This window comes from Hyperolius riggenbachi, chromosome 2 (genome assembly GCF_040937935.1).
Source record: "Hyperolius riggenbachi isolate aHypRig1 chromosome 2, aHypRig1.pri, whole genome shotgun sequence".
Classification (NCBI taxonomy): domain Eukaryota; kingdom Metazoa; phylum Chordata; class Amphibia; order Anura; family Hyperoliidae; genus Hyperolius; species Hyperolius riggenbachi.
In genome coordinates, this window is record NC_090647.1 from 335,519,301 (window position 1) to 335,540,444 (window position 21,144).

A 21,144-nucleotide genomic window follows, 5' to 3' on the forward strand; every position below is an offset into this window, starting at 1 on the left:
AACTTTTTTTCTGTCATTCGCCTCGTAAGTCCTTTAAACAGGTAACACAGGCATATATTATCTTGAATGTTAATCTGGGATTTTTCTAGAGGTCTTTATTGATGATCATGGAAAGATTTATGCAAAAACCCACTCTTAAAAGAAATTACCATTTTTTCAGGCTTTGTCTGATTGAGAAGCTTTCTAATTAGTCACTAAAAATGCTGTTCATATTAAGAGAAAACTGTAGGGGAAAAAGTGCTCAATTTAGAAGTTTGTAAATGAAATCAGTTGAATAAAAAACCTTAAACCCATATGTATAAATAGTAACAGACAGCAAGTCAGTGTAAATCTTTCAGATTTTTATTATACATATCTGTAGGACTTGTATCACATTTTAGACTTGGCTCGTGTGAAGTTTATTTGCATTTTTGTTGTTTATTGTCTCTGATATCACAAAATATCTTTAGGAGATTCTCAATGCCAAAAATGTATCCCTTGTCTGGTCCATCATTGTCTGTCAAACTGTTTCTGGAGTCTGTAAATGTGGTATGAGCAAAGTCAATCATTCTCACATCCACCTTGCTGTGGCGGCCTCCTTGACAAGTTGATGAAATCCCTATGTTTTGTAAATAGTAGTTATTAGCTGCATCTTCTCCTTCATAGACTATGAGAATTGAACTTGAGTAGAATCTGTATGAGCCTTGACATTCTATCACTGACTTAAGGGACATCAGCTGAGGGATGATGGGATCCAATAGATCAGACCTCAAAAAATGGCCATTGTGCAGGTACCTGTAAAGAGCCTGATGGAAACCTTCAGTGGACAACATCCTTCCGTAATACTTATCTTTCCAGAGAAATTGGCCACTGTCTGCTTGGTAGACCTGTAACATGTAAGTGCTGGCATTAAGTAACTATTACAGATTTTCTTCAAAATACATTTACATAGTCCAGTTATTTCTTTGCATTGATCTAATACTGGACTTGGTTCAACTGAAAGAGTACAAAAATGCACTTTGTGCAAGTAAACCATTGGCCTGCATTGCACACACTTTACAGGCCATTTTACTTGCTAATTCAATGCTAACAATACCAGTGCAAAAATGAATTAGCTTCATGCATTAAAGCAGGCAGGTTAATTGTCAAGAAGCTGCTTTTAGGCATAATGTTTTGCAGTTTGTGTGCCTTTTCTGCTGATTTTAATTTCCTTAGCAACATCGATCACTTATTGCCCATCAACTCTGTTTACCAGGTCACTAATCACCAGCAGTGTGGCTTACAATGTGTGTGTGTGTGGGGGGGGGGGGGGGGGGGGGGGGGGGAGGGGTGTAATAATCCAGTAATGCCACCCTCTTTGGATAACACCTGACCATTTGAGATGCTCAGTGGTGAGAGGATACATAATAATTATGAAGTGATAAAATAAACACCCTGGCTAATGTATTAGTCTGGATTGCAGTCCTCCCTGTAAACTCATGTGTCTTGGACTGAGTTCCACTAGAACTAACAGTGCAGTACTTTTTCTGGTTAGCACTGTGTGCTCTTCCTGGAACAGGAACATTTTCTTGATTTACTGATGTGACAAGGCATCAGGGAATACTGCTCAGTTTGCCTGCACCCCATACTGCAGTTCAAAAGTAATTTTCCCTCTTCAGATTGTTCTCCCCACAACTACGCTCTACATCTGTCATCTATAACGACATGTTAACGTCCCAGTGAAGTATGCATCTGTGGAAGGTATAATTGAATAATAAGTGTATAATTTTCATGTCTTCGCCAAATGTAAGATATTTCTTAACTTAAGCAGAAAAATGCTCATAACTCAGACATAGGACTTATAGAGAAAACGGGATCAATATCCTACAAAGTAAATGAGTGGAAACAGACAGGGCCTTGGCACAGCCGATCGATATGAAAACCTCAGCTGCCTTCCAAAAAACCTTCCCGAGAAGCAAATTTATCGGCTCAGCCTTTAGGGACAGCATTTTCAATTAAAGGCAGCTGTAAAGGATCAGCATCCACTCTGCAGACCCGTTTATTCTGGGCAACTCTTGTAAGCCAGAGTTGAAGGGTTGATGAATGACTGAGGTTGACGGATGAAAAGCAGTTAGAGGGTTGAAAACCTGTAGAGTTTAACTCCTTCACCAGTCCTTTTTAGTAAACTCCGCAAAGAGACATTGACATTCAGAATACTGCAAACTGTGTCTAGTATTCAATCGTAACAAGGTGAACATAGTAAGGTGTAAAGTACTCATTGCAGTAAGTGATGCATAAACTACAGCAAAATACTACAAATCACAATGCAACTAATTATATGTGAGATGCCATTCACTTTTGATAAGTAGAAACATTTCAGATGGAATTTAGGTGCCAGTAATTGTTATTGAACTGTAAATAAACTCAGGCTTGATGCACTGGTGTGACAGCTGACATAAATACATGTCTAAAGTAACAAGTCAGTAACCAGAAGCAATATCTGTAGAACAAGCAGTGGTTTGGAGGCCTGTGACAGACAAAGCTGTAGCAAAGGCAAAGTGAAAGGTAGTGATGGATAATTAGGAATGAGCAATCAAGCAGTGTTCACAACAGGCTGCAAACAGATGGAAACAATAGAGATTTTGAATCTGCCTCTGCTGAATTCTGACACTACAGGTACAGACAACACAGGAAAGATATCAGGAATGGGAGTATCAGCTACTGGGAAAGGAATATGGCAATATGATTTCACAGATATAGTGTCCTGTGACTGTGTTATGAGAACAGCTGCTGCTCCTGGCAAAATGTAAACATTGGAATAAATAAATAATGTTCTGGTATTTGTTATTCATAGGTATAGGGGTCTAATAGATACTTATGACTATGCATTTGGTACCGAATAATGAAAACGAGGTACCTTGCAAGGTCACTAGCTGTGTGGCTCCAGCTTCCTTGTTAGGTCACTGCTACTTAAATTAAAAATCGGATTCAGAATTTTAGAGACACCAACTCATTATACTACTGTACTCTAAATAGTAATGCAGTGTACAGTAATATGAATTCACTGCTGGTGACCTTGGAGAGGGTGCCACATTCATGGCTCATACTCCAACCTATATAAACCTACTCTAAAATAGTTTTCTTTTATTTCTGCCTTAAGTTAAAGTTAGGAACTTAGACAGGAAGTTCCAGTTTCCAGCCCAGGTAAGGAGACAAATGGTGTACATCTACAAGAGTTAATCAAAATGGCAAAGCTAACATTTTCAAAAATGCCCACCTTTTGAAAAAAAAAAAAATCAACAACACAATATGACGAGTTTTCCTTTCAATCATTAGCCCTTATTCAATTCACTTTTTCTCCTAAGTTTTCTCTTAGGTGATATTTTCACACCTTATCAATAAAGTGCTTTTTAAAGGGAAGGTTCAGGGAGGGTGGGTTAAAAATAAAAATCAAATTCCACTTACCTGGGGCTTCCTCCAGCCCGTGGCAGGCAGGAGGTGCTCTCGCCGCCGCTCCGCAGGCTCCCGGTGGTCTCCGGTGGTGCGCCCGACCTGGCCAGGCCGGCTGCCAGGTCGGGCTCTTCTGCGCTCCAAGGCCCGGAACTTCTGCGTCCCACGCCGGCGCTCTGACGTCATCGGACGTCCTCCGTGCTCTACTGCGCAGGCGTGGGACGCAGAAGTTCCGGGCCTTGGAGCGCAGAAGAGCCCGACCTGGCAGCCGGCCTGGCCAGGTCGGGCGCGCCACCGGAGACCACCGGGAGCCTGCGGAGCGGCGGCGAGGGCACCTCCTGCCTGCCACGGGCTGGAGGAAGCCCCAGGTAAGTGGAATTTGATTTTTATTTTTAACCCACCCTCCCTGAACCTTCCCTTTAAGCCACCAGCAAGCAAGAAAATACTCAGAATAATGTATTTAATACTTTTTCAAGTACAAAATGCTAAAAAAAATATTTTAAGCAGAAGTTGAAAATATATCTCCTAGGAGAAAACTTAGGAGAAAAAGTGAATCAAATAAAGGCCATTATTTCACAAAATGTATTTTCTGTAATCTTTGTGTGTAGGTCACCTTTCCTAGTGGGCTCTTTTGAATTTCTTTTTAACATAGCCTTGGTAAATTGGCACTAAATTCCTTTATATACAAGACTATCATACATTCTCTATCAGTGTTTAGCAATCATATAATAGCTACAAAAAAAACATAAACACAACATGCATAAAATATCCATCACACATTCAAAAAGAACAACTGCTAAAGCATAACTACGTACTTGCATGCCACATAATCGCACACCCAGGCTAGCAGATGTGCTGAGAGCGCACTTCTCCATGTGTCGTGCTTTCTTCTCCTCGGATGCATCATCACCATGTTGCCGGGTTCCCATCTTTAAGTCCAGAATGCATGGAAGAACATACTTAGACGTGACATTCTCCAAAAGCAGGTACTCTGAATTCATGGTTGAGGAAAATGTATATGATCTTTTACAGTAGATTTAAAAGTACCTTTGAAAAACATTGAAGGCTATATGGAAAATACTGCATTAGATATGGGAATTTCATAGGTTAATGCCAACAAGAAGACAATGGGCTTGATTCATCTCAATGATCCGTAATGCGCTCTATGTACACCTTACATAGCAGTGCACGCTGCTATGTAAGGAGTGAGCCTTCCTTAGTTACGCACATTGCAATGCACGAAGCAATGCGTGTAACATTAATTGTGGGTGGCCCTGCTGCACTTATACTCTGCCTGTCTGGTGTCCGCTGCTGAGACTCCTCTTCCATGTTCGCGCCCCCTTAGGGTCGTGTGTGACTTCACATATGCACCCAGCGTGCACTATGCCTGCAACCACCTGGGGTGCAAATCTGGAAGAGGAGTGCGGACACAGTGGTGGACAGCAGATAGGTAAATTATTAATGCAGGTGCACCGGGGTGGGGGGGGGGGTTGTTGTGTACATGTAGGATTAGGGTGGGGGCAGCGGTCAAGCACACAATCAAGCATGTTGGCCCGGGATTTTCCAGCATGTCTGATCGATACATGCAACCAATTTCATCCTAAAGTTGGTTGCATCATTGATCGGGCATGCTTTTGGCAGCACCAATTTTCATGCGATTCAATAATAATTATCAAATCTGATGATCAATCAGCTGTCAAATCTACATATTTATAGCCAAAGTCTTCCAAAGTTGGCCAGATCTTTTGCTGTAATAAAAAAAATCCTTTCTCATCATTGTTCTATCTCTATTTTCAAACTGGAATTTCCTCATTGCTCTGTGACTATGATGCTTTGCTGTAATGCAATTTCACTAATACATAATGATATTACATTACATTTTCTTTAGAGGACAAAAAAGGAAGCAGAAAAAAATAACAAAGCAAAGGAAAGTATTCTTGGATGTTACATTTCTGAGAGTGTCATGCTCTAAAGGCTTGTACACTCGCAGAAAATGTCGCTTACAGGGACTCAACCCCACGGACGATAGTTCAGGGCTGAGTGGTGCACAGATGTGTTCCAAGGCTATGGTGTAAGGGGTAGTATGGAAGAGAACACTGCACTCGGCCAAAATTATCCGGTACTCTGGATCTCTTGGTCGAACACGACGATTCCAGCGCATGGAGATTTCGGCGCAGCCGGCGCCACCATAGGCTGTAATAGGAGTTACGGCTATAGCGGCGCACAGGGAGTAACTTCAGCGCCGTCAGAAGATTGCTGGAAGCCAAATTATTTCATTCCCCACTATCCATGGCGGCCTGGAGGGGGAATAGTAATTAACACGGCCGGGAACTTGTGCAACAGCAGGATCAGCCATATACCGGCTGAATCCTGTGCCCAAGTCTCCTGCGCCGTTCTCTCTCGTACCCCTCTTGGTGATTTGCCAGGGAGACTGTACACATGCTAGATTCTTGGCAGAGACAGTCCCAACTGGCCTATTCGGTGTATGAGGCTTAAAGAAAACCTGAGATGGGGGAAAAAAACCTTGCCTTTTACTTACCTGGGGATGCCATGACCAGAACGTGCAACGTGGTTGTGTTGTGCTGTACGGCGCATGTGTTATCCTGGTTGTGCTGTCCTTTGATTGGGCTACTATGACCAGAAGCGTTCTGTATGTGCAAGTTTTTCTGAATTGCACATATGAAGAATTGCAATTGAGGTGACCTGTTGCAGACTTTATGTACTGATCGTACACAGCTGTTCCTGAATCCTGAAACAAAAATCCTATGTCTACGTACTCGTGGCTTGGATGAAGTCACAGAGGACATAGATATACTGTATCCATTGATAAAGTGGTTAAATACTCATGCCCAGATTTTCATCTTAGAGATAACCATACATACATATTCAGAAGCCAAACGACAAAGATGTATTTATTAGCAATAGCCATCACCATCCATAAAATTGAAATATTACTATAGCTCTTTAACCCTTTCCCTGCCAATCACATACTAGGTACTTGTTGGCAGGGAAGTGCTAAAACTGCCAACAACGTACTAGGTACATTAATTGGCAATTTGGCCCATGGGAAGCTGCGGGAGGGGGCCATCATTCCTCCCCCCTCCTCTGCCTCCTTGTATGGCTGGTGCAGCGGTCGGAGTGTAATTACTCACTCGATCGCTGGCTCCATGCCTGTGTCCCACGCCAGCAGCCGTCTCCTCTCTACTTCCTTTATGACGCGTGATTACATACGCATGATACAGGATCGGTAGAGGAGAGAGGAGCCTGCTTCTGGAGGGACACCACAGGGCCAGTGATCGGGTGAGTTAAACACTGACCACTGTGCTCCAGCCATGCAGGGGGCCACAGGAGGGGAGCCCATGTGGAGGGAGGGAGGATAATAACAGACCCTCTCCCTGCAGTGGCCCCTATACCTGTAACCTATACTGGGGGCTTCTATACCTACAAACTATGCTGGGGCAACTACACCTGCTACCTATACTGGGGAACCTATACCTACTACCTATATTTGGGCACCTATACCTGCTACCTATACTGGGGCACCTATTCCTGGCTACCTATTCTGGCTGCACCTATATCTGGCTACCTGTGCTGGCAGCACCTACAGTATACCTGGCTACCTATACTTGCTTCACCTATACTTGGCTATCTGTATTGGCGGCACCTATACCTGGCTACCTATACTTGCTGCACCTATACCTGGCTACCTACACTTGCTGCACCCATATCTGGCTACCTGTACTGGTGCATCTATTCCAGGCTACATATACTGTCTGCACCTATACCTGGCTACCTGTACTGTTGCACCTATTCCAGAGCAGGAAAAGTGGAATACCAGTACATATCTGGTATCGTTGGATTCAGCAGAATCAGGGCTTTTACAAACATTACATATTTGTGCATAAATGTAATGCTTCTTTGAAAAATAATACAAGAGAAAAATGTTATTTTTTATTTCACATTAACCTCCCTGGCGGTAATCCCAACCTGAGCTTGGGCTCAATTTTAGGAGCTGGAAGTGGTAAGCCCGAACTTAGGTCGGGCTGGCCAAATCCGCTGCTCCTATTGGCTGCCTGGGTCCCGTGCACGATCAGCGCTGTGCAGCAGGACCCAGGCTTCTCCCCCAAGCTATTAGCCTCCTCTTTGGCCCCCAGGATCCCCATGTCTCCTCTCTGATTCTGGGGACCCAGCAGCCAGACTTCTCCCTGCTATCTGCCTGCCTCATCTTTGGCCGCTGGGATCCCTATGTTTTCGATCTGATGGACCTGGTGGCCAGGCTTCTCCCCCCGCTGTCCGGATAATCAGCATCCTCTTCCGGGTACCCAGAAGAAGAGCGGGGACAGGGAGTTCCCGGCGGCCAATGACAGCGGAGGAGCGAGGTGACATCATCAGGGGCAGGGGGTGGAAGAAATTTTTTAAAGTGGTGGACACAAAGTGTAAAAAATCTAAGAGAAATGCTATATACAGTATATATATGTAGTACATACAGTGTATATATATATATATATATATATATATTCTGCTGTCTGCACCGACTTATGCCGGGATTTTGACTACTCTCTGCCTGCCGCCTGCACCGACCTCTGCCTGGATTTTTAATACTCTCTGCCAACCGCCTGCACCTGCACCGACCTCTGCCTGGATTTTGAATACTCTCTGCCTGCCTTATTTGTACAGTTTTACAATTTTTTTAAGTTTATTCATAAATTTAATTGATTCAACAAATTTGTGTTCTAGTCTTTTATTCATATGCAGAATGTCCACCAGGCTTTTATTCTGGCATATTTTGGTGAAATATGACTTAAGAACTGGAGGCCTAAAATTCTTGAAAAAAATGTATCGCTTTTGACTCATAATTCCATACAGAAATGCACTGCCAGGGAGGTTAATATATTCAGTGTTAGAGACCCAATTTGTTATGGAAAAAAACAATATATAATGGGCCATATGCAATTCACTTTTTCACCTGAGTTTTCTCCTAGGAGATAATTTTTCATCTCCTATTTAAAATAACTTTCCAGCACTTTTCAACTGAAAAAGTACCAACAAGTCAATTAAAAAGGACTATCAAATTTTTGGGGAGAATGTTCTTGCTTTCTGGTGGCTTAAAAGGCATTTTATTGACAAGTTTGAAAATATCACTTAGGAGAAAAAGTGAATTGCATATGGGCCACAATGTCCTATTTCATGTGGGTTTTCTTACCAAAAATCCCAAGTAAACCTAATTAGTGCAAAATGTCTGAAAACTGCTTGGCAGTAGATGTTCGCGTTTAGGACAAATCAGCTGGCATTGACTGGGTCAGTGGTGTAGCAATAGGGGGTGCAGAGATTGCGACCGCACCGGGGCCCTGGGCCACAGGGGCCTGTGGGGCCCTCCCTTAATCAGAGTATGCGCTCTTTATTGGTCCTGTGCTGATAATATTCGCTTCTATAGATGCTTTGAATAGTAGTAATCATTAACACAATGTTTCCCTTCCACTTCTTGCACATCTGACACTGTGGTTGTCCTTGATTGGTTTTGGTTTGCCATATCAATTGTTATGTATATAGTGCTTTGGGGGCCCCAATGTAAAACTTACACCGGGGCCCACTGGAAAGGTTAAAAAAAGATTCCATGCTACAAAATAAATCACGTATCTTCAATACAAAATAGCAACACAGGAGCAGCATTTCAGAACCATTCTGCTCTTTGTTCACACTGAGGTCAGACTGAAAGAATGGTGAAATGACTTTAGAATGACAGTGCTGTGTATATTATTTTATTGTAGATAGATGTTTTTTAAATTCGAGCTTTTTAACCACTTGCCGACCGCCCACTACCTATGGGCGTCGGCAAAGTGGCACTCCCAGGGCCGCGTAACGCCAATTGGTGGCGGCTCCTGGGGGACTGAATAGCCGGGGATCCCACTCATCCGCCGGCATTAGGCTCTGCACACCCGCATCGTCAACCCGCTGTCCAATTAGCAGCGCCGGTGGGTTGTTAACACCCGATCTGTCGCATACAAAGTGTATAATACACTTTGTATTGTACACAAAGTGTATTATACAGGCTGCCTCCTGCCCTGGTGGTCCCAGTGATCGAGGGACCACCAGGGCAGGAGGCAGCCCTTGTAATAGTTCCACAAACACACTTATCCTGCCCCCTGATTGCCCACAGCACCCCTCAGACCACACCCCGATCACCCCCTCAGACCCCTGTTTGCACCCAATCACCCCCCTAATCACCAATATATCACTCCCTGTCACTATCTGTCAACGCTATATTTTAGAATAGGTCCTAAACTTCTCCCTGGGAGCTACTGATCACCCCCCCCCCCACACCCTCATATCCTCCCCAGACCCCCCCGCCCCCCAGACTTCCCCCTGTGTACTGTATACATCTATTCTCCCCTGTAATCACCCACTGATCACCTGTCAATCACCTATCAATCACCCCGTCACCACCTGTCACTGCCACCCATCGGATCAGTCCCTAACCTGCCCCTTGTGGGCACCTGATCACCCGCCCACACCCTTAGATCGCCCGCAGTCCCGCCCTCAGATCACCTCCCAAGTGCATTGTTTACATCTGTTTTCCCCTCTAATCACCCATCAATCACCCCCTGTCACCACCTGTCTGCTACCCATCAGATCAGACCCTAATCTGCCCCTTGCGGGCACCCAATAACCCGCCCACACCCTCAGATCGCCCTCAGACCCCCTCTGATCACCTCGCAAGTGCATTGCTTGCATCTATTCTCCCCTCTAATCACACCCTGAGCACCTATCAATCACCCCATCACCACCTGTCACTGATACCCATCAGATCAGACCCTAATCTGCCTCTTGCGGGCACCCAAACACCCACCCACACCCTCAGATCACCCTCAGACCCCCTGATCACCTCCCCAATGAATTATTTACATCTGTTCTACCCTCTAATCACCCACTGATCACCCATCAATCACCCCCTGTCACTACCTGTCACTGCCACCCATCATACCCATCAGATCAGACCCTCATCTGCCCCTTGCGGGCACCCAATCACCCGCCCGCACCCTCAGATCGCTCTCAGACCCCCCCCCCCCGCCCCTGATCACCTCGCCAGTGCATTGCTTGCATCTATTCTCCCCTCTAATCACACCCTGATCACCTATCAATCACCCCCTGTCACCACCTGTCACTGCTACCCATCAGATCAGACCCTAATCTGCCCCTTGCGGGCACCCAAACACCCACCTACACCCTCAGATCGCCCTCAGACCCCCTGATCACCTCCCCAGTGCATTATTTACATCTGTTCTCCCCTCTAATCACCCACTGATCACTCATCAGTCACCCCCTGTCACCACCTGTCACTGCTACCCATCATACCCATCAGATCAGACCCTCATCTGCCCCTTGCGGGCATCCAATCACCCGCCCACACCCTCAGATCACCCTCAGACCCCCCCGCCCCTGATCACCTCGCCAGTGCACTGATTGCATCTATTCCCCCCTCTAATCACCCCCTGAGACACCCATCAATCACCTCCTGTCACCACCTGTCACCCCCTAGCACTCCTATCCATCAGATCAGGCCCTAATCTGCCCCCTGCAGGCTTCTGATCACCCGGCCAAACCCTCACCCGCCCCACCGCAGTGACAGAATTTTTTTTTCTGATCACTGCTGGTCTCTATGACTTTATTGTGGCTGAGACCAACTGTTATGCCACACAATATGCAACCGCCAATCCAAGAAGCTACCATGTCCAGCCTTTTCGGTGGAAACCACTCCAAGTTTCCAAATCTAAAAATTTTTTGGAGCCTTCTCCTTAACATGGGTCTAGTCAAAAATAATGTATTGCGGTCTTATTGGTCTATGCACCCAATACATCACATGCCCAAGTTCTCTGCTGCCATGTCCGGGTCACGATTTGAGAACATCCTGCGCTTCCTGCACTTCAGTGCCAATACAACCTGTCATCTAAGAGGCCACCCTGCTTATGACCGGTTCCACAAAATATGGCCGCTCATAGACCACCTGTCATCAAAATTTGCAGATGCTTACACCCCTGAACAGTCATTTTGAGGCATTTGGTTTCCAGACTACTAAAATGCCAGGGCAGTATAGGAACCCCACAAGTGACCCCATTTTAGAAAGAAGACACCCCAAGGTATTCCGTTAGGTGTATGATGAGTTCATAGAAGATTTTATTTTTTGTCACAAGTTAGTGGAAAATGACACTTTGTGAAAAAAAAACAATAAAAATCAATTTCCGCTTACTTGTGACAAGAAATAAAATCTTCTATGAACTCACCATACTCCTAACGGAATACCTTGGGGTGTCTTCTTTCTAAAATGGGGTCACTTGTGGGGTTCCTATACTGCCCTGGCATTTTAGGGGCCCTAAACCGTGAGGAGTAGTCTAGAAACAAATGCCTCAAAAGGACCTGTAAAATCCTAAAGGTACTCATAGGACTTTGGGCCCCTTAGCGCACCTAGGCTGCATAAAAGTGTCACACATGTGGTATCGCCGTACTCAGGAGAAGTAGTATAATGTGTTTTGGGGAGTATTTTTACACATACCCATGCTGGGTGGGAGAAATATCTCTGTAAATGGACAATTGTGTGTAAAAAAATAAACCAAATCTCATTTACAGAGATATTTCTCCCACCCAGCATGGGTATGTGTAAAAATACACCCCAAAACACATTATACTATTTCTCCTGAATACGGCGATACCACATGTGTGACACTTTTTTGCAGCCTAGGTGCGCTAAGTGGCCCAAAGTCCTATGAGCACCGTTAGGCTTTACAGGGGTGCTTACAATTTAGCATTAACCCCCCAAAATGCCAGGACAGTAAACACACCCCACAAATGACCCCATTTTGGAAAGTAGACACCCCAAAGTATTCACAGAGGGGCATGGTGAGTCCGTGGCAGATTTCATTTTTTTTTGGTCACAAGTTAGCAGAAATGGAAACTTTTTTTATTGTTGTTTTTTTGTCACAAAGTGTCATTTTCCGCTAACTTGTGACAAAAAATAAAATCTTCTTTGAACTCACCATGCCTCTTAGTGAATACTTTGGGATGTCTTTTTTCCAAAATGGAGTCATTTGGAAGGTATTTATACTATCCTGGAATTCTAGCAACTCATGAAACATGACTGGTGCTCAGAAAAGTCAGAGATGCTTCAAAGTGGAAAAATTCACTTTTTGCACCATAGTTTGTAAACGCTATAACTTTTACCCAAACCAATAAATATACAGTTATTGGATTTTTTTTATCAAAGACATGTAGCACAATAAATTTGGACAAAAGTATATAGAAATTTTACTTTATTTAAAAAATGTCAGCACAGAAAGTTAAAAAAAATAATTTTTTTTGACAAAATGCATGTCTTTTTTGATGAATATAATAAAAACTAAAAAACACAGCAGCAATCAAATAGCACCAAAAGAAATCTGTATTAGTGACAAGAAAAGGAGGTAAAATTCATTTAGATAGTAGGTTGTATGACTGAGCAATAAACCGTTAAAGCTGCAGTGGTCTGAATGGAAAAAAGTGTCTGGTCCTTAATTTCCTCCCGACCTCGTCGTGCCGATGGGCGTGGCCGTGGCGGCAGCCCCAGGACCAGCTAACGCCGATTGGCGTAAAGTCCTGGGGCAGCAGTTTGCAGGAGATCGTGCGCAGGCGGAAGACTGTTACATGGCGAAACCGCCGTGTATTTATATACATAATAATGGCGATCAGCAGTAGCGCTGTACTGGGGAAAGCCGTGTGACACGGCTGTCCCCCTGGGGCACATGGGAGTGATCGGCTCTCATAGGCAGAAGCCTATGACAGCCGATCGCCATTATTGGATGGCTGGGGGGTGGGAGGGATCAAAGAAAAAAAAATAGAAAAATAATAACATAAATATTTATTTTAAAAAAAATAAACAAGGGGGGGGGGGGGCGATCAGACCCCACCAACAGAGAGCTCTGTTTGGTGGGGGGAAAAGGGTGGGGGATCACTCGTGTACTGTGTTGTGCGGCTCTGCAGCTTGGCCTTAAAGCTGCAGTGGCCATTTTAACAATAAAAGGCCTGGTCTTTAGGGGGGTTAAGCACTGCAGTCCTCAAGAGGTTAAGGGGTTTTATGACTGCAGTCCTTAAGTGGTTAAAGAGCTATAATAACATTTGAACTTTATAGATGATGCTGGCTATTGGGAGGAACTTGCATTTAAAATGAACCTGAGATGAAAGACATTTCAGGTTCTATACTTACCTAGGGCTTCCTTAAAAGACAACTGAGGTGACATGTGACATGATAAGATAGACATGTGTATGTATAGTGCCAAGCATACAAATAACTTGGCTGTGTTCCTTTTTTCTTAATCTGCCTGAAAGAGTTAAACATCAGGTATGCAATTGACAGTTTCTATCCGGGTCGGGGCCTGGTTTGACTGGGTCAGACTATAGTATAACTCACTGATAAGTAGATACAGCCATAAAATACGTTCCTGTCAGTAAATGGCTTCCTGGAGCAGAAAAGAGATACAATTGTCAATATTTTCTTAGATTTGAGCTCTAGCATACTTCAACGAAGGTGTCATTGAGCAGAGAAAATGAAACAGTAAAAACTTCAAAACTAGATTTAAATATAAAATAAAACTCTGGGACATTTTAGGAGAAGAAGGATAGATAAAATTAGGTAGATAAAGTTTTTCTCATCAGTTTATTTTCACCTCAGATGTCCTTTAAGCTCCCTTTGAGGCTGCTCAGTCCCTCACTGTCTTCCCAGGTGGCTCTGGGCCTTCTAAGTACGGCCTGGTAGCCGCTTCGCAGCGTATGCGCAGCCCGGCCTTGTGCGCTCCCCACGGTGCTTCCGTTGTCGGCAGCATTCTGCACCTGTACAATATAACTGCACAAGTGCAGAACTCTCCCAGCCGTGGAAGCGCGACAGGGGAGTGTCCCTGGTCGGGCCGTGCATGCGGAAAAAATCAATACTCAGGCAGGCTTTCGGGACAGGAGCCACCCGGGGAGACAGCGTGGGACTGAGCGGCCTCATAGGGGCTTAAGGAAGCCCCAAGTAAGTATGGCAAAACGTAAAAATGAAGGAAATAGGGGGTTTGGGAGGGCATATGTCACAGATCACAAAAATTCATAATAAAGTGAAAAAGTACAACATTTATTAATGTAATCAAGCAATGTTAGTTTAAAAAAAGCACCAGTATGTACTGCCAACAGGCCTCATACGACAACCATCCATACATCCAATCATACCACTACCTAAGATCACCTAATGTGATCAGGGATCCCAAAGCAACCTGCCAAGAAAATGTCTGGACAGACGAGGTAAATGATGGAAATAGAATCAATTGTATAATAACAATCAGCAAGCCAGTATGGATTAGTAAAGCAGGGTGGATCAGTATGTCCAGCAAGGCCAAGGAGAGTTAGTGCAGCAGCCGCCAGCAGGCAGTTCAATCGGATATTGTGGCAAGCATTTGTGCATCAAATGAAAGTTGCAGCCAGCTCAATATAAGCAGAGGGCACACAGCAAAAAGCCATACTATACCCAATCCTGATGTGGGAAACGGAGTCCAGTTAGCTCCTTGTGGTAGCCAGGTCTCTCAACCCCATGTCCGAGGGCCCAAAGCTGGGGGAGTGACCTGTGATTGTTCAAAGTTGGCCGATGCTGGAATAGACGGCTATGAGACGAGAGCACAGTCCCAATCTAGGCAGGAAGCAAAGATGGCAGCTGGTGTATGTGCAGATGAAGTTCGTCCTCCAAGGCAGATGGGCTTGGGACAGTGTCCAATCATCAAAGGATGGATGTGGATGGTGGAAGAGCGGCCAAGGCAGAGAGGTGCTGTGGCCACACCGGCAGCCCTGACATGTTTCGCCGGGTCTACCGGCTTTTTCGAAGGGGGGGCGTGGCTACCAATCACGCACTACCCAGAGTCTCTTATGGAGCAGCGCGACCTAGTCACGTGCGTGCACGCACGCGTAACTACGTACGCATCACACGACGCGTACGCCCGCATAGCAACGCCAGTAACAGACGCACAGCTCTGCCCGCCTCCTCTGCATCACCCAATCACTCAGCCAGGCAACAAAAAGCCGGCACAGGGCGTGAGATGGCAAACCGCAGGTGAGAGGACACCGAGGAGGCAGGAAACAAGTAGAGACCTCAGGGCAGCACACAAGAAAAACTTTTTTTACAAGAAAAAATGTATGTAAGACACATTCATGCAAAAGCATGCAACCATAACCATACATAAATAGTGTAGAGAATCAAATACTAAAAGCTCAGAGAGAGAAAGCCAGTGTCAGTTTGGATATCAGGCATGGACAGTGAAGAACTGCAAAAGAGCAGAATCATGTCCAAACAATGCGCAGCCAGGGCGCATACAAGCAACAACAATATAATAGGATAGGGGCCAACGGCATATGCCAAGCTGTAGCAGCAAATCCGCAGGGAAGAAAACCTGAGGCATCAGAACAGAGAGCAACATAAATCGCAGACACAGGGGGTATTGGAGGAGACCGAAATGCAGGGAAGGAAGGAGCAAAAGGCAAAACAGCAGAACAGGCCCGGAAATCCAGAAACGTTAACAAGGTAGAAACGCCGAAAAACTGACCGCATCATTGAGGCCAGGGTATTCAGTGGCCTCCAACTCAAAAATCCATCGGGATTCTTTTTTGTAAAAGCAGGCGATCCAAATTGCCGCCTCTAATGGTGGAATGTATCCGATCGAGGCCCACAAATCGTATACCCGAGGCACTGCCGCCATGTTCCGATCTGAAATGCCTTGCAACCGGTGTGGTGGATGCAATGTTCTTAATGTTAGCAATATGCTCACCGATTCTCGATTTAAAATCGCGTCCAGTCTTGCCTATATAAAAAGTGCCGCAAGGGCACAGTAAAAGGTAAACCACAAATTGAGTATTGCAGTTCACAAAATGTTGTAGGCGCCAATGGTGACCATTAGGGAGGACGACTTCCCTCCCAATGTGTAGAAACCGGCAAACAGTGCAACCACCACAACTATATGTCCCGGTTACGATACAATGAGGACGCATGGCGTCAATGCCACGAAAATGACTCCTGACGATCAGATCGCGTAGAGACGGCGCGCGTCTACACGTAATCCTAGGTTCAGGTGTCACTAATGATTCAACCTTGGGGTCATTGATAAGGATGTACCAGTGACGCTGTAGGACACGGGTAATTTCTTTTAACTGTGCTGAATAACGCACACAAAGACGTGCGCAATCAGCCATGTCTCTACGAGATCCGCCAGAAACCAATAAGGCACTCCGATCGGCGGTCCGCGCTCGTTGGTATGCCCGTCGTAAAACATGATCAGGATAGCCCCGGTCCCTAAAACGTGATCTCAATGCGGCTGCTTCCTCCTCAAAGGTTTCAAGGGAGGAGCAATTCCTCCTAACACGGAGGTACTGGCCCACAGGGATACCCCTGACAGTATGTCCAGGGTGAAAACTGTCGGCCCTTAGGAGGGCGTTCGTAGCTGTCTCTTTTCTGTACAGGCCCGTAGACAGACAGCCGCGATTATCAATATTGACCCAGATGTCTAAAAATGAGATTTTCTTACAATCGAAAATCATCGTAAAACGCAAATTCTTTGTGTTATTGTTCAAGATATCAACAAACTGTTTAAGTTCACAGAGGGTCCCCGTCCAGACGATAAAGATGTCATCGATGTACCTGTGCCACATCAAAACGTGGCACAGGTACATCGAGAGACCCTCGTCCGAAAAGGTCATACGTTCCCACTCCCCCAGGTACAGGTTGGCATAGGAAGGGGCACACGTGGTCCCCATAGCCGCCCCCTGCACCTGGAGGTAGTGCACCCCGTCGAAAACAAAAATGTTATTCAGGAGTAAAAATCTAAGTAGGTCTAAGAGAAAAATGTTATGGGCCGTTCGTCTAATATCGAGCTCGCACAGAAAAGTCTCAACAGCAGCAATACCAAGATCATGCGGGATGCTTGAGTACAGCGCCTCCACGTCCAGGGCAACCAGATGTCTTTCATCTCAGGTACACTTTAGGTTTCTCTTCACATTCTGACATAGCTAGCCTCAGAACATGCAAATGCTGCTTTATAATTGGTATGCCCGCTTAACTTTAAAAAGTAATTGTTACCAGCATGGTTACTGGTTGGTTACTGTGTTATCTTACTTGCCTCAGTATGGGAGGACACTGTATTCAAGAGGCATCCACAGGCAACATAAGTAAAGTTAAATATGGAGGCAAATGTTAATCTTTCCTTAATAAATATTAACTTTTATATTCATTTAGCAGTGGATATTTACATTCTCGTACAAGTCTATTTGTGGATGTAATGCGGAGTGGCTTATGAAAAATAAGGAAAATGAAGCATGCACAGAGCAGGTCGTAAAAAGATTGCGGGGGAAAAAAGAGAACAGAGCCATTAAATATTATTACAATATTATTTCTTTAGTTACATACCAAAACAGATTTATAAGATTTCTGCTTTAATTTTATAATGTGCATGGCTGTTATCAGAATGATTGCACTAATCCATCACAGAGGGCTGCAGCATTGCACAGGAAATGAATTGGGAACAAAACACTAATTATTTAAAATGTAATTAAAACTAATATATTCTCGCCAATGAAAAGGCGCGCAGTGTTACAGTAGATGCTGAAGCAGTCATATATACATCAGCAGAGTTATAGCGAAACCAAAATCATTTCCCCCCTAAAATTCTGGACGATGAATTCTAATTCATCCAGCACAGACATGCTTGTAATCTCCTAAATTATACACAGTGTTATTTAAACATGAAACACTATTTTTTCCCCCCTCCCTGATGTTCATTGCCGTCAGCACGAAACTTGGCGAGTGATTTTTTTTTAGCAGTCACCCAGCAAAACGGAAATATGTACATTTATTCTGAATACATTGTTACCCCAAACCCATTTAGCTGCCTGGCAATAAGGCCCAGAAAATAAAAAGCAGCGACGCCCACTGCAGATTCTCCGGTCGTGTACAGCTGCCTTATGCTGAAGGAAATACATAATTCACAGTCTAATTACAGGACGCTTCACTGGCTTCGCCATCGCTCAGAATAAAAAAAACGGGAAAAAAAAACAGAGCATTTCAAATCCCCTGTTAATGGAAATTCAGATACTTCGTTCACAGGCAGTTGAGCCAAAGGTTTGAATTGTGCAAGCAGATAAGACTCGTTTTATTTGTACTAGAAAAATAAATATCCTATCTGTATATATTATGAGTCTATAATACTTACAAAATTAAATTATAATTAATTCCTTAATGCTCCTGCCGTGCCTCCAGATAGCAACATGCTTTGAGCATAAGAGCATTAACCGAGCATATACAATTGTGCCACAATGTATACATTATTTATGATAATGTATATTCTCAGTCACGCTATTCGTTAGTATGGATGTATTTGAAATGCCTAATGATGTCCATATGTGAGGGGATAAAAACAATACGTTTTATATTGCCGTTCAAATTCTTTATCAAATTGCCAGAAAACTGAAGGCTTTTATTGTTACTTTTTATTTCATCCCATGTAAATTTTGGAGAAAAATAAAGGGATAAACTGTGTTGATACAAAACCATGGAATTACTTGGTCAGAAACTGTCACGTTTCATCTGAAAAATGAGTGAAATCAACATAGGAAATACATTTTAAGCATGTATAAGGGCAGCCAGCGTTACAGAAAGGTTTCCTACCACAAACATGAATAGTATTGAGGTGGAACAAAAGGATGGGATTTAGCACTGTAATCTGTGGTAAAGCGCAGGTCTACACAAAAAGCGTTTTCACCTGTAATATTTGCTGCTTTGTTTTCTATGAAACCAGCAAATTAGTACCAGTTGCCATTGACATAAGTCGGAGTCTATGGCAGGGTGTGTGTAGGTGTATGGTGCAGCTGTTTACAGTGCATGGGTATGTGTTCAGCTCATTTGTTCAAAGTGAGTGGTGTAGGTGTACAGTGCATATGCTCACAGTGGGTGGGTAGGTGTACAGTGCATGTGTTTAGAGTGGGTACACAGGTTAACAGTGCATGTGCTTACAGTGGGTGAGTAGGTGTACAGCGCAAGGGTAAGTGTACAGCACATTTGTTCACAGTGGGTAAGTAGGTGTACAGTACATATGCTTACAGTGGATGAGCAGCTGTATAGAGCATGAGAGCATGGGTGAATATAACTGCAAGCACAAAAGACCTGGTCATCTACTGGATGGTAGATGGGAACGTTCACTAATTTATTCTGGGGTGCAACTAGGACTCATTGGTCCCACCATCAAACACAACATGAGGGCCACTCCCCAAAGCTAAATCCCAACACTACCGCAACGTTTGGACAATACAGCACTAATCCACCCCAACCCAAATCTGGTCAGTAAAACAGTCCATCTTCACCTTTATGCTCTGGAGTCTTTCCCCCTCAGCCAAAACAGGAAACAAACAGAAGGGGAAGTACAAAAATAAGAAAGTACTGCTTTCTTGGAACAACAGAGATTTTAGGGATGTACTTTCTTTCCAGAGGACGGGGAAACTTTGAATCACTTCCGGAGGACGGAGAAACTTTGAATCACTTCCGGAGGACGGAGAAACTTTGAATCGCTTCAGATTTTCTGTGAGTGTGAATTTCTGAAAATATTACTTTACGGGAAACCTGCCACTTCCTTTAACAGAATAATAAACAAGGTATGTACCACATAGAGTATGCTAACAACAAAGTAAAGATTTGTTTCTTACTTTAATTCATCAGCCAGTGCCCAGCTATTCATAGATGAGTAATCTGTTCTTCACGCCATTTCTGAAAATGATTAGCCAATCACTTTCTACATAGCCGAGGTAATGGTCCTGTCCTTTCTCCCCCTCATCCTTTCCGATGGTTGCTCAGCCGTTCTTGTCACTCTCTGTGGTAGTCAGCAAGTCTTGTTCACCACAGATTCTGCTTTAAGCTTTATTCTGTCCTTGTTTTGCATCCTCTGCAATAATTATGTATTCTTTTTAATTGTCAAGAGTTTAGCATTTTCATATTTGCTTGTGTTCTGATGCAGAAAGTGTTGTTTGGAATGCCTAATTCCAGGCTGATACATTATTCTGCAGCAGAAACATGGTGTAAGCTTTGGGATGCAGATTAGCAGAATTAAAGACCTGAAAAGTTCTTAGCTAAAAAAAGTAAAAGCTGATTCTGTGTACTTTGAGGATCATTTCAATCATCTTCAAAGTACACAGATTCCTGTGTGTATTAAGAGAGAGAAAAGCAGAGGGAAAGATAGTGCCTTAATATGTTCTGGTTTAATGACCTAACCAGAGGTACCTACAGACCGGATACTGGCGAATTGAAAAGCTGAACATCATTTGCTTCTAGATTCAAGGAACAATAGTCCTTGTCTGCAGTTGGGGGGGGGGGGGGGGGGGTTGGCAAAGTCATATGTATATGTGTTAATTCTATGTCAATATCTCTGGACTTTGTCATCTGCACTGGTCTATGGTCTCTTCTACAGATGGTAGGTTGACTGTTGGTGCTTGAAATATAAGTTGTTCCTGATTAACTTGCTGTGATTTTGCTTTTCACTCCTTATTTTTAGAACGTTTTTGCTTATTGGGTGTTGAAAAATGACTTAATGCATAAGTTTAAAAAGATAAGGCAACATAACCTATGACAGAGGTCTGCAGTTTAACTTGCCAGAGCTGGTATTTATTTATACTGATATGCACAGTATCCTTTTCATGTCATTTCTCAAGCTCCTG

At 44.1% G+C, this 21,144-nt stretch overlaps 1 protein-coding gene across 6 annotated transcripts in view; it reads right to left on the reverse strand.

The window, feature by feature from the left end:
* Positions 1-320: 320 nt before the first annotated feature.
* The window catches only part of IP6K3 (inositol hexakisphosphate kinase 3), a 193,854-nt gene continuing 173,030 nt past the window's right edge, over positions 321-21,144 (reverse strand). For all 6 annotated transcript variants that reach the window (XM_068269383.1, XM_068269382.1, XM_068269387.1 and 3 more), the window contains 2 exons: positions 4,224-4,399; positions 321-866 (listed from right to left, as the gene is read on the reverse strand). In XM_068269383.1, coding sequence (XP_068125484.1) covers positions 399-866; positions 4,224-4,399 — 644 coding nt within the window. In that variant the 3' untranslated portion in view covers positions 321-398. The remainder of the gene's footprint in view (positions 867-4,223; positions 4,400-21,144) is intronic.